Source organism: Coenobita brevimanus, chromosome 96 (assembly GCF_032717465.1).
Source record: "Coenobita brevimanus isolate Jiangsu-jjx chromosome 96, ASM3271746v2, whole genome shotgun sequence".
NCBI classification, from domain to species: Eukaryota; Metazoa; Arthropoda; class Malacostraca; order Decapoda; family Coenobitidae; genus Coenobita; species Coenobita brevimanus.
In genome coordinates this window covers 17696011-17710477 of record NC_137049.1, presented here as the reverse complement: position 1 = coordinate 17710477, position 14467 = coordinate 17696011, and the positions used below count along the sequence as shown (strand labels likewise).

At 41.9% G+C, this 14467-nt stretch overlaps 1 protein-coding gene across 1 annotated transcript in view; it reads left to right on the top strand.

Moving 5' to 3' along the window:
• Positions 1–11567, top strand: part of LOC145413474 (arylsulfatase B-like) — a 62155-nt gene extending 50588 nt beyond the window's left edge. The window contains exons 8-12 of the mRNA XM_080283172.1: positions 4303–4338; positions 6901–7084; positions 7361–7655; positions 8808–8881; positions 11386–11567. Coding sequence (XP_080139298.1) covers positions 4303–4338; positions 6901–7084; positions 7361–7655; positions 8808–8881; positions 11386–11567 — 771 coding nt within the window. The remainder of the gene's footprint in view (positions 1–4302; positions 4339–6900; positions 7085–7360; positions 7656–8807; positions 8882–11385) is intronic.
• Positions 11568–14467: the final 2900 nt, after the last annotated feature.

Here is a 14467-nt window from a genome sequence, read left to right as displayed (position 1 = left end):
TAGAGAGGGTACAGAGGGAGTGATTAGTGATGAGCAGTGTGGCTTTAGGAGAGGGAGGGGATGCGTTGATCAGGTGTTTGCTGTGAGACAAGTGTGTGAAAAGTATTTAGCGAAAGGCAAGGATGTGTTTTGGGCATTTATGGATTTAGAGAAAGCGTATGATAGAATTGATAGGGAGGCTTTGTGGACTGTTTTAAGATTGTATGGACTTGATGGTAGGTTACTAAAAGGGGTGAAAAGTTTTTATGTAAATAGTAGAGCGTGTGTAAGAGTGGGAAATGCTGTGAGTGATTGGTTTCCCGTGAGAGTGGGGCTGCGACAGGGATGTGTGATGTCGCCTTGGTTGTTTAATATTTACATGGATGGGGAGGTGAATGCAAGAGTTTTAGGTGGTCTGAGTCTGGTAAATGTTGATGGAGGAGAGTGGAATCTGAAGCAGCTGCTGTTTGCAGATGATACTGCACTGGTGACTGATTCAGAGGAGAGATTGAGACAGTTGGTAGAGGAGTTTGGAAGGGTGTGTGAAAGGAGGAAATTGAAAGTAAATGAGAATAAGAGTAAAGTGATGAAGTGTACGAGGTTGATAGATGGTAGGGGGATGAATATAGTTTTGAATGGTGAGTTGCTTGAGGAGGTAGATTGTTTTAAATATCTAGGGTCACATGTTGCTGTGGATGGAAGAATAGATGCAGAAGTGAAGTTTAGAATAAATGAAGTAGGAAAGGTGCTGGGAGGAATGAAAAAAGTGTTTAAATGTCGTTCGCTTAGAATGGATGTAAAGAGAAGGCTGTATGAGGGTGTTGTGGTGCACTGACTGCGTTATATGGGGCTGAAACATGGAATATGGGTGTAGCAGAGAGGAAAAGTTTGAATGTAATGGAGATGAGATGTCTGAGGAGTATGTGTGGAGTGACGCGTATGGATCGAGTGCGAAATGATGAAGTGCGAAGGAGAACTGGAGTTGTTCGGGAGATGGCTGGTAGAGTTGAGCAGAGGGTGTTGCAATGGTTTGGGCATATGGAGAGAATGGATAATGAGCGATTGGTGAAAAAGATAACTAGATCTGATGTGAGAGGTGTAAGACTGAGAGGAAGACCACGAATAGGATGGATGGACAGTGTGAAGAGAGCGCTGGATGCGAGAGGGATGTCTGTTGAGCAAGGAAGAGTGGCTGTGCGTGACAGAAATAAATGGAGAGAAATTGTGAATGAATAAGTGATGACGCAGCCCTGAGTTTGGTTTGATCAGCTAGTCAGGTCAGGTGCGGGTAAGGGGATGGGTCTGTTATGATGTGGCAGGGGTAAACCAGTTCTGCTGTCGGGCCCTGCTGTGGATGTCACTGCTTGCATTGCGCAGTTGACCCTTGTGCGGTGTGATGCGGTGAGGATCTGTCCGTTCTCCCCTTTGGGGCTAAGATGCGAATGAATGTGTTTGAATGGATGAGTAAATGGAGAGTGAGTCGTCCTGTCTCGGCTACCTCCCATTCCTTGGGGGAAGCAGCCTAGGTATATAGATAGATAGATAGATAGATTATATATATATATATATATATATATATATATATATATATATATATATATATATATATATATATATATATATATACAGCCATTACACGTCCACTCCTGAACAAAGGCTTCCCCCAACCTTCTAATGAATTCCTTGACTGAGACAATCTTTGCTGCGATAACATCCTGCAAATTTATCTATCTCATGCCTCCACCTCCTGTCTGGCCTTTTCGCTCACGCTTACAATCTCTTGATGTCCAGTCAGTCAACCTCTTGCTCCATCAATTATCCCTTATTCTCGCTACATGGCCTCCCCAAATCCATTTCTGTTCTTTTATAACTTCTATAATATGTTTGACTTTAGTCTGCTCTCTCACCCAAGTTGATCTTTTCCTGTCTTTTGAAGATATTCCCAACATTGACCTTTCCATTGCTCTCAGATCGAATTAATTTATTTTCCATCGATTTTGTCAGTTTCAACTCTCACAACCATACATCATAGCTGGAATTATACATTCGTTATATACTTTTCGTTTCATACAAACAGGGAAGCTACTTTCCATAATGTCCCTATGTTTACCGAAAGCTTTCCACCCAATTGTAATGCGTCTTTTTATTTCGCTATCATTATCTTTCGTTAATTTTATTAGTTGTCCCAGGTAGTTGTATTCCTCGACTTCTTCAAGAATTTCCCAACTTATTCTGATGATGCTCTTTGGTGTTTGAGGATTAAATATTAATTTAGTTTTTCTCCTGTTCATCTTTAGCCCTACTTTAAGACTTTCTCTGTTCAGGTCATTTAACATCTTGCAATGTCTCTGCTGTTTCTGAGATTAGGACAATGTCATCTGCAAATCTTAAATAGTTTAGCTTTTCTCCATCAATGTTCACTCCTTTATTTTCCCAGTCTAGCTTTCTGAAAATACCTTCTAGGTATGCTGTGAATAACTTTGGTGAAATTGTATCTCGACGCACGTCCTTCTCAGTCTTAATTTTCTTTGATTCTTTATGTAATTTAACTGTAACAATTCCCTCTTTATATACGTTTTCGAGCAGTTTTACAATGTTCTCATTCACAGTATACCTTGTTCTCGCAATAAATTTATAATTGCTATGTGCTCTACTGAATCGAAAGCCTTTTCGTAATCAAAACAACCTAAGCACAGAGGTTTATTGTATTTTGAAGTTTTCTCAATTAGCTGATTCATTGTGCGTAGATGATCAGTAGTCGAGTATATACCGCTTCGGAATCCTCCCAGTTCACGAGGTTGGTTTTCCTCCAGATTTGTAGCTATTCTGTTTGTAAGGACTTTACTGAAGAGTTGTAAATGACTGATAGCAAGCAAATGGGTCGATAGTTACTAAGGTCTTTTGAATCACCTTTTTTATAAAGTAGAATAACTATTGCATTACACCATGTTTTGGGAATTTTCTTCTGTTTTATACATTGGGTAAATAAGTGAGCATGCCTATTTTGTACTTCTGCTCCTGCATCCAACAGTTAATCTGCTACTATTCCATCTTCTCCCGGAGCCTTCCCTCTTTTCATATTTTTGAGAGAATTATTTACTTCGTCTGGTGTTACCTCGAGTATTTCACTTGTGTCAACTGAAAAGTTAGCTATTGGTACTACTGTCTTTGATGCATACAGTTCTTTGTAATATTCTTCAACTCTCTTCAACATCTTATCTCTGCATTTAATGGCTTCGCCGTTTTTCTCTTTTAGTGATGTAATTTGTTGCTTTCCCAGTGCCATTTTACTTCGGACCTGTTTCAGACTTGTTCCTTTTTTGATGGTTTCCTTGATTTGATCCCTGTGTCTCTTTCTTTTTCTTCACTTTGTCTTTTTGCTTGATAAGCTTATTTAATTCCGCTCTTTCTATTTTATCTGTCTTTGTTTTTACTTTCATTTCCTTTCTTTTTTTCATAAGCTCGTGTCTTTTCTGAATACTTCTTGGCTCTGGTTGTATTAGGTTTTCCTACTACCTCCGCTGATTCTTTTAGTAGTTTTGTTAGTCTGTCATTCAGCTCATCAATGTCACATTCAGCATTACTGATATGAGCCTGAAATCTGTTCCTTATTTCCAACTGAAAGGCTGCTTTGTTTTCGTTGACTTTTATTGGACATATCTTTTTATATCTAATCATCTTCTTTCTTTCACTTTTGAAACTGAATCTTGCTGTGCAACCCACCATTCTATGGTCACTTTCAATATTTACTTTGTTGACAACTGTGACATTTGTGATTGTGTTATTCTTAATTGCTATAATGAAGTCGATTTCATTCTTTGTTTCTCCATTTGGGCTTCTCCAGGTCCACTTTCACCCTGTTCTTTTGCGAAAGAATGTGTTCATCATTCTCATGTTAAACATTTCTGCAAAGTTTACCAACATTCTCCTCTTTCGTTCCTTTCTCCCACTCCAAATTTTCCCATACACGCTTGTCCATTTTTCGATTTGCCAACTTTTGTGTTAGTCTCCCAAGAGTATAGTACATGAGGTGTTTTCTTCTTCCATAATCTGGAGGCGTCATCATAGAATGTTTCGATTTCTTCATCTGAGCTTTGAGAAGTTGTTGCATGTAATTGTATTACTTTCATGGTATATTTTTTGCACATTGTGATTAAAACTACTGCTGCTCTGTCAGATACTGTAAACTGCTGAATCAATGTCCTCTGCAAGATTTCAGTTAATTTGAAATCCTACATCACTAAATCTTCCATTTTCCCTTCCCTCTGTAGTAAAATAGGTGGCCATTGTCATTGAGTTGAATTACTTTTTCTTCTTTTTCTGTGGGTCTCACTCCAAACCTACAATATCCCAACTAATGTTTTCCAGTTCAGTCATTAAGTTATCAAGTTTGTCATCTTCAGCGAGGTCTCTTACATTGTATGCATAGATCTTCATGGATATAAGAGTGTTTAATATCCCAGTCTCTAACTTGTCAACACAGCGCCTACTCACTCTCAGTGGCACACTGCTCCGGCAGCACAGGAGGCAGTGCGGTTGGACCTTTAGTATATATATAGATATATATATATATATATATATATATATATATATATATATATAATCAGCAGCAGCAGTTTGAGTATCCACTGCAGGACCGGCCTATCCCGACCGAAGTCATCCGGGACGATACAACCAATGTATCTCTACCAAGTGGCTTAGGCTGTCTAGTAGAGATTGTACGTAGGGTGAGAAGTGCTTGTAAGTGTAACTGTAGTGTTGGAGTGGCTTTGGATGTGTGTGTAGTCTGTGATCCAAGTGTAATCGGCCCGCGCAAACCGACTGGGTGCAAGCATACTTTATAGTATGCGACACTGGTTCAACCACAGCACCCCTGGTGTCCGCCAATGCAGTACGTGGCCGGGTGAACACTCCCAAAGTTTAATACCCTGGCGGGGCGTGAACCCTGGCTCACCCGCGTGCGAAACGCACACTCTACCACTGAGGCTCCCTATATATATATATATATATATATATATATATATATATATATATATATATATATATAAAAGGAATATCAATACCAGGGCTTGTAGGAACATCTTTAATGGTGACGTTTCGCAATATCTCATTGCATCATCAGACCTAAAAGTAATAATTTATTTTAGCTATGGTAAAAATATTTATGTCTTTGATCAAACTTTGTATTGAAAATAACTAAGAAATATTCTAAGGCAAATGGATATCCTACTTAAGTCATCAAAAAATAAAACATTCATACACTAAAATGCACAAACCAGTGTAGTAAAAGCAAGAATATTCAGGTAAAATTTCAAGATAAGAATACAGTCAAACCTTTAAAAACACAGCAGTTGAACAGATGAACTATTGTCACCGATAGTGGGTTTGTAGAGGTGTGTATAAAATGTCTCCATGATGGGGAGGTCAGAGCTGTACTGGCTTCTTGCAAGGACTGTGAAGGAGGTTCGCTTGACAGGGTGATCGTGTGTGTGTGAGTGTTGTCTGATGGCACTAAAGGGTGGTGTTACTGTAGTGACTGGTTTGCCTGTTCGAGCTTATGTACCTAAGTGTTCGTGTATGCGTGTTTTTAGATGTCTCTCTGTTTTTCCGATATATGACGCCTGGCAGCTATCACACGTATATCTGTAAACAACAGAGGACTCTAGATGTATGGGTACTTTATCTTTGATTCTGAAGAGAGTACCTATTTTTCTCGTACTGAAAATGACTCTGAACTCTATTTGTGGAAATGTGTAGCTGAGTAGTTTGCGTAGCTTGTTTCTCAGGTGAAAACTATGTTTACCTTTGTAATCGAGCTTAAAGTAAATAGTGTGTTTCGGGACAGTTTGAACTTTTTGAGCCACAGGGGTTAATAACTTGTTAATAGCTCTGCCAATGTATAGGTCAGAGAAAAATTTAGGGAACCCGTTGTTATAAAGTATATTTCTTATGGACTCTAATTCCTTATGAAGCTGAAAATAATCTGAACAAATATGGTAGGCTCGATTAGTCAGAGTTGTTATCAAATTACGTTTATAATTTATTGGTATGAATGAGCTGAATTTCGTGCATAATCCCGTGAATGTTGGTTTCCGGTAGACATTGGTAGTAAAAGTGATGCCTGTTCTGGTGATATCTATATCTAAAAATGGAAGCTTCTTATCTTTTTCTGTCTCAGCTGTGAATTCTGTGTTTGGATGTCTCGAATTAAGGTAGCTTAAAAATCGTGGTATATGATCTGGAGATTTAAAAAGTAAAAAGGTGTCATGTACATACCTCCTATAAAAAATTTAAAATCATCTGGGCAATATATAATCCAATTCTTCTCATGGAAGCTTAAGAAAATGTTACTTAGTGTTGGGGCAAGGGGGTTTCCCATTGCAACCACATCAACTTGCCTGAAAAATAACGGGATTTATTTAATGTAGATATAACCATAATTTAAAGGTTAATTCCAATCAATTTCACCCACTTTAAATGATGAAAGCCATACCACATTAATGATTGTGACAGAGGCCTTTTTCCGGCCATACAGAATTATTCTGTGGTCTAGCACCGTTTCAGTAACACCAATACTTCAACACCACACCAGAGCCATACCAGTAACACACCGTTACTACATTACCACACAAGTGTCACACAAGTGTCACACCATTACGACACGGGTGCCCAAACTGTTGTATTGGATATAGCCTACCTATATGCATATTGTTTATCATCGTCATGAGTCAGTAGGGTGCAGAATTAAATATAAACTCGCTACAAAGGAACATACTACCAGCATTTGTGTTAAATGCCTGCCACAACTTGAATTTCAAAGTCATACTCCAAGTTCACGCAGATCTGGATGCAACCCGTCACCACTAAACTAGCATGGCCCCGAGTACTCCTGCCCCAGTAACCCCGGTACTGTCGACACAGGTACCGGATGAGTACCTGGATCTGTACCCGGACGAGAGCGACCCTGACCGGCGGACACTGCTGGGGATGGTGACGGCCATGGACCACGCGGTGGGTCGGGTCGTGGCTGCCCTCAGAGCATCACGCTTCGCAAACGACACACTCATTATCTTCTCATCTGACAACGGCGCCCCCTCGCCACCAGGTCAGTGGTTGTTGACATATGGGCAATAATAATATAATGGAAGTTGTAACGAAGATAACTAAAATGATCTGTGCTATGCAAAGTATCACTTGCCAGAGATTATACAAATACAATTGAAACACAAATCTTCGTTATTAGCATTGTATTTATATTCATATGGCTCATCTTTTCTCTGAGTACAAACAGAACACTTCTTTGTTAGAATATATATATTTATAAGGTACATCTTTCCCTTGGGTGGAATCAAGCGTAATTACATTAATTGCGATTCATCAGGGGTGAACCTGCCTCTGCGTGGTGGCAAATACACGCTGTGGGAGGGGGGTACGCGCTCCCCGGGGCTGCTGCACGGTGGTATGTTGGCGAACACCCCGAGGGTGCACAGTGGCCTCTTGCACGTCACTGACTGGTACACCACTCTGATGGCGGCCGCCGGGGCTTCTACACTCCCCCAAACTGATGGTTTCAATCAGTGGGACGTCCTCCGCACTGGGCAGGGGTCATCGCCCAGGGAATCACTCATATATAACCTCAATGAAACTTCGGAAGGGGTCGTGTCTGGTGCAATAAGGTGATTCATTTTGTGGCATGATCCGCCTATGACCTGTTTGCACAAGTCCAGTTTTCACAATGCTTATATATCTCTTAATGACGTTTTTGATGAGTTAAAAAAATGCACAAATAATAATCAAAATCTCTTTCTACGGAACTCGGAGAGAATGTGAATATTATTACTTATGTTGTGAAATATTGATAATTATGGTATAATCTGTGCTGCATCTCGTCTGGACCATGTACGGTTGCGGATAATAGTATTTGCTCCACTTATTAGTGGAATGTTCAAGCTATATATGCATAATGATCTGGAAAATTTGGCACCGAATATTGTATAACGTGGGGTTTCGAATTTCAGTCGTCACAGTCGCAATTTATAATTAGAAAGAACTCAGACAGCGCATACCTCCGCCGATGCCATTGCCACTAAAAAGGATCCAGATCCGTTGAGATATTGTGCGGAATACATAGGATCCGGATCCGTGGAGATATTGTGTGGAATACATAGGATCCGGATCCGCTCCCAAATTTAATCAATTGTTCCCTGACCTATGGCCCACTCATCCACACAATTTTATTGAAATTCATGGAGATCTGGAGAGATTATGCGGGATACATAGGATCCGGATCCGCTCCAAAATTTAACAAATTCTTTTTTGGCCCATGGCCCATCCTTCCACAAAATTTCATTGAGATTCATTGAGAACTTCTGGAGATATTGTGCGGGATACTCCGGGGCCGAACAAGCATCAGTCCCAAAATTTATTCTATTCTTTCTTGGCCCATGACTCACCTTTCCACCAAATTTCAGTGAAATTTATGTAAAACTTTTGGAGATATCGTGTGGACACAGACGAACAAAGGTAAATACATAACTTCCTCCAACTTCATTAGCGGAGGTAATAACGAAATTTTTCGATATCTATATCCGCAACTGCACATTACAACGGGGAACGATAGTTTCCATCATAATTAAGTTACCTCTTGTATTTCTCAGTTTCCTCTGCTGACCGAGAGAAGCATTGTATATTTCCCTGCCCATATATATGCTTCCCTCTGATACGTTGTCAGGGAAGAAAGTGACGAATATGTCCTGAGTGTGAAGTAGATGCACTAGAGCAGTAGAAGTTTTGCCCCTGATTGTACTCGCGACCTTTTTTGTTGCTAGGTTGGGGCGGTACAAGCTGATACTGGGGCAGCACGGTTCCGAGGAGGAGGGTTCGCAGCTGTACGATCTGGAAGGTATTTTTTCTTTTTTCTGCTGTTAGACGATTATACTAAATTCAGGGAAGGCCTCTTGACGTGATTGGGGTTAGCGAAGGATATACATAACCTTTCTAGTTCAAACAGTCTCCTCTGTGCTTGGTAAAACTGTTAAATGATATCAAGAACTGAGCACAGAATACATCATGAAGGGGACGGAAAAGGTAAGCATTACCAATAATGCTCTACCTGTGTTGTTATGCCATGCCAAGTGTATTTCTTGATATATCTTTCAAGCTGTGTCTTTATCTTCAGTATTATGACATCTGATTTATCTTATCCTTGCTAGAACCAGACTAAGGGTAGCCCGGTGATAGTAAAATGGTTAACAGATAAAATACACAGTAAAAAAAAAAAAAAAAAAAAAAAAAAAAAAAAGCTAAAGATGATGTTCAGCCTATTCTTGGACGCAAACAAGCATCTCAAAATCTAACTCCGTCATTGACTGACTGGGTAAGCAAGTTAGGGACCGTATTGTATGGTACTAGTTTTCTCAGGCAGCTTTAATGCAATTATAACCAAACTTGGTAAAATAGTCGAGTGTCAGTCAAGGAGTAGACCCTTTTTTCTAGAACAATTATAGGTCAAAATCAAAATCACACACCAAGATTAATTTAAACAGCTGTGCTCTTATTTAGAAAGTAAAGCAAGGACGAATGGAATCGATTTTGAAAAAAAAAAAAACAGGTCAAAGTCAAACTTCGATCCATGTTTGTATGAGCAAAATATCTAAAACATTTTGATCTTGATATAGACCATACTTAGTGAGAATATTAAGGGTCAGCCAATGGGTTGACATAGTTTTAGAACAATTGGTCAAAGGTCAAGGTCACATTGCAATGTCAACGTAAACAGTGTTCGTTCGATTTAGACCAAATTTGGTGGATGAGTTATAAGTACAGCAAGAACGAAAGGATACAGTTTTGAAAACAGAGAGTCAAAAGTCATGGCCACATGCAAGGTCAACGTTTGTCGGCATCTGTTGTTCTTGTCTGAACTAGTCCTTGGTATAGTATATATCAGATAAACTGAAGAGTTCCACTAATCATAAATCTGTTGAATCGCAGTGGTAACTCTCTGCCCTAAGAAGATTACTTGGCAGGAATAATTACCCATAGCTAAAACTAAAATATTTCAGTAATCAGTTCACAGTATTTTACTGGAGCACAAGATTGTAGGCTACAGGCCATCTGACGAAGCCGGGAGCGGCTACAGGCCGACTCCTGCAGGAGGGGTGTAGAGCAGCTACAGGCCGACTCAGGGGGAACACCTTCAGAGCAGCTATTGGCCGTTTGACGAAGGCAGGAGCGGCTACTAGCCATCTCCTCGTTACCCTCAGAGCGGCTACCGGCCATCTCCTTAGCGAGGGGCGAGGGGCTACTGGCCATCTAAGGGAGGACACCTTTGGAGCAGCTACAGGCCGTCTGACGAAGGCAGGAGCAGCTACAGGCCGACTCCTTCAGGAGGGCTTTGGAGCGGCTACAGGCCGACTCTTTCAGGAGGGCTTTGGAGCGGCTACCAGTTGTCTCAAGGGGAACACTTTCAGAGCGGCTACAGGCCGTCTGACGAAGGCAGGAGCAGTTACCGGCCGTCTCCTCGGTACCCTCAGAGCGGCTACCGCCGTCTCCTTAGTGAGGGGCGAGCGGCTACTGGCCGTCTCAGGGGGAACGCCTTCTGAGTGGCTACAGGCCATCTGACGAAGGTGGGAGCGGCTACAGGCCAACTCCTGCAGGAGGGGTTTGAAGCAGTTACCGGCCATCTCCGGAAGGACACCTTCAGAGCGACCACAGGTCGTCTCTTGGCGAAGGCAGGAGTGGCTACCGGCCGTCTCCTGATTACCCTCATGATGGCTACTGGCCGTTTCCTTAACGAGGGGCGAGCAGGTACTGGCCGTCTCAAAGAGGAAGACACCTTCAGAGAGGCTACTGGACGTCTCCTGACGAAGGCAGGAACGGCTACTGGTCGTCTCCTTTGGGGTGCTTGCAGGAGCTGGACAGGCAGCTCCACCCCTTAGCTGGTTGGTGAAGGCTCGCCCAGAAGGTAGTGCAGTATTCCTGCTATGGCAACGATGGGCGGGCTCCGGGTCATAGGGGCGCGCGGCCCAAGCTGACTTAGGCTGTTGTCGCACCGAGTCTCGGCGTGCTGCTGCTGCTTCTCCGTGGGCTCCTTGTGGGGGTGTCCAGGAGTTCATGGGGGCACTATGCTGTATTCCTTGTGGGGGTGGCTGGGTGTTCCAGGGGGCACTATGCTGCAATTTAGGAATTATTTTTAAGAATCTGGCCGTTTGTGTCCTGCCTCTCTCCTATTTGTCTAAGCCCCAGTCTAGAAAGAGAACCCAGCTACACACTAGGCGTTTAGGGGACGGGAAGCTGACCCTTAAAACACCTAGCATTACAGAATGTATTCAGGCAGAAGATATTGAGGTTCTCAGCCCCTCCCCCCTCCTGCTCTCTCTCTCTCTCTCTCTCTCTCTCTCTCTGCAGAGGACGAAAGCGAAACAACTGACCTGGCCGCTGAGCACCCAGACATGGTAACTGTACTGGAGGACCTGCTGCTGGCCCAGCTGGACAGCATGGTGCCAGGCCAGATGCCAGATAACGATCCTGCTGGTGATCCGAGCAACTTTGGCGGGGTGTGGTCGCCGGGATGGTGTGTGGCCAACTGAGACAAACCGCCAAACATACCCCTGAAACTGTCTTGATGTCAGTGCCGTAAATTATTTTCCATGTATAAGATTTATATCCACATTTGATAAAGTTTTTAAGTGGGAAAATACAAAACAGTTTCTCCTCAGTGAACAACCTTTTCCACGTGTGGGTATGATTTCATTCATGAAACGATTCTGTACGGCGGTGAGATCCATATCTACAGTACAGTACCACTACAGGCGACGCTAGCACCTTAGGGAGATGTGTGAACTGGGATGGTGTGTGGCTGAGGAATCGTATTGCTGTCCTGTACCGTATTTGATGGCTTACCGATACCACAAGAATGTCATCATAATACTGAGCTGATGACAGTCATATCTACTGTACAGTGTCCCACCCACATTTCCACTCTTAACCAACCTCGGGAAAAAAGCAGTAAAATCGTGTTTTTAGGACTCATATACGTTGAGGTATCATCATTTTTTTTTCTAACAATGACTAAATAAACAACATCATCATCATCAGCGTGTTCCTGTTTTATTCCCCTTAGATACGTAGGGATTACTTTGCTGATTTTTTTCAACATTTGAAATAACATGTACTGTACTGCAGAAGGGTTACGGAGAATACTTACTGTACTGTGGAATTGTTACATACTGTGCTGTGGAAGGGCTACAAAGAGTTCTTCCTGTACTTTGGAAGGGTTACAGAGAATATTTACTGTGCTATGGAAGGGTCACGTAGAATACTTACTGTATTGTGGAATTGTTACATACTGTGCTGTGGAAGGACTACAAAGAATTCTTACTGTACTGTGGAAGGGTTACAGAGAATATTTACTGTGCTATGGAGAGGTTACATAGAATACTTACTGTGCTGTGAAAGGGTTATAGAGAATACTGTACTGTGAAAGGGTTACAAAGAATACTGTACTGTGCAAGGACTACAAAGATAAGAAAACCCTTTGATTGACTTAATGACCCTTGTAGCATACACGTCGAAGATTATGGATCCAAAGTCTTTTTAATCTTTTCAGAAATTGGAGCGAATGTCTTTTCATTCCCAACAGCCAGCCAGCTCTGATGTAGGCCTTAGTTACCCAGCGCTGAGCAGGAAATTATCGCTCTCAGGACCGCGGTCTGGGTAGCAATAGATTTCGGAGCACCTCTACTTCAGAGTTATATATATATATATATATATATATATATATATATATATATATATATATATATATATATATATATATATCTTGAAGGTTGCTAAGTCGACACTAGAAATATATAAATGACATAAAAGATAATATCTAATTATAATTTGCATAATTAGTCGTGAAAAAAAAGTATTGCTACAAAGCTAGTGAGAACCTCAGATGCACCACGCACAACTACTTAGGGTATTATAACAAAAGAGGCAACATGAACCTAAATATAACAGTATTTGTTTTAGCGGGACGTTCAATACTTTTTTTTGGGGGTGGGGGGGGACCAGATATTGTATTATAATAATGGCGAGAGATGTGAAGCAAGTGAATGTATTGAATGAGAGTGGAAGTAAAAAAAAAAAAAAAACAGGATAAGGTTCGAGAAAGCTACAAATCACAATTGAATAATGCATGAATCTAAGTATGCTAAGAGGCAGGGAATCGTTGTACTGTACCTTCAACCATCACGTGAGACCCGCGTGGTCTGAAACACCCCGTACTCACATGAGTAGCAACCAGCTTTTAGTGCACCTTGTATGCAGGGACACAAGGAACTGCCATGCTGTTCCTGCTTCATCAAAGGCACGTGAGTCAGTCGTTAATTCTTCAGCCATCCGCCTTCTGGAATCACCAGACTTACTGCACGCTGCCAGCAGAAAAAAAATAAAATAAAATAATAATAATAATAATAATGCCCCAAAAGAGGTATTAATCAGGCCCCCTTTGTCTGCTTGTCCTAAGTTAGTTCTTTATGACTGCAATGCTAGGTGAAAAAGGCCCGACTCCTTGGTCCCAAAACACCTAACGCGTAGCGGGGTCCTCTTTCGTGACCGGAGCTTAGTGCAATGAAAGAGAGGCAGGACACAAAAACTCTAGGCAATAACCTTTTACACGTGTATTCCCACAGTCAGACACAGGACAAAATACAGATATTACAACACGATAAGTGACAGAAATAAAACCTTAGTTAGGATATTTGAATCTCGCAGGATACTGACTTAACCACTACGGTTGCCAATACAGAAAGCCTAGTGAACAGGTGTACAGGGAACACGGGCGCGCGTGAGAGCGCGGGAGGGGGAGTTCTCACGGGGGGGGGGGGAAGGAGGAAGGACTCGTGACGAGCCGGAACAGAGTTATAGTAATATTGGGAAAAGATACGTCTTTCTAATTTACTCTTAGTATCACTTGATAGAAAAAGGGTTTTGGCATTTGATCTATCACTCGTTTATATTACGTTAGTTATGGGGAGGAGGGGCTGCAGGGAGAGAGGGAATAGCGGGGCACTGGATATTCACTGTATTTACAGTAATACAAAGGGACGGATATTATTCTCACTTTCTATGGTTTTCTGACAGCAAGGGACATATGTATAGTTTCACTACAGAGACTTCTTCAGGGGAAGAGTTCTTACAGGTTTCTTACGAGGGCGTCACTTATGAGTCAGAGTTCTCGGGATTCACTCACTGTTCTCATATCCTTACTCACTCGCCCGTGGTTTCACTCGTATCGCTACTGGACATACATTTAGTCATTATATCACTGTAACCTGTTTTCTAGGGCAACGTCACACTTAATATAATTTCCGTCACTTGTCTTGGGGCAATACCACACTTGACATATATTCACTCGTGTCATGGAGGCGGCGGGGAGACATGCCGGCGTCTATTTAGCCGGGCTAGGGGCACCACCAGGGAGAGGCGTGCCGAGAGGGCA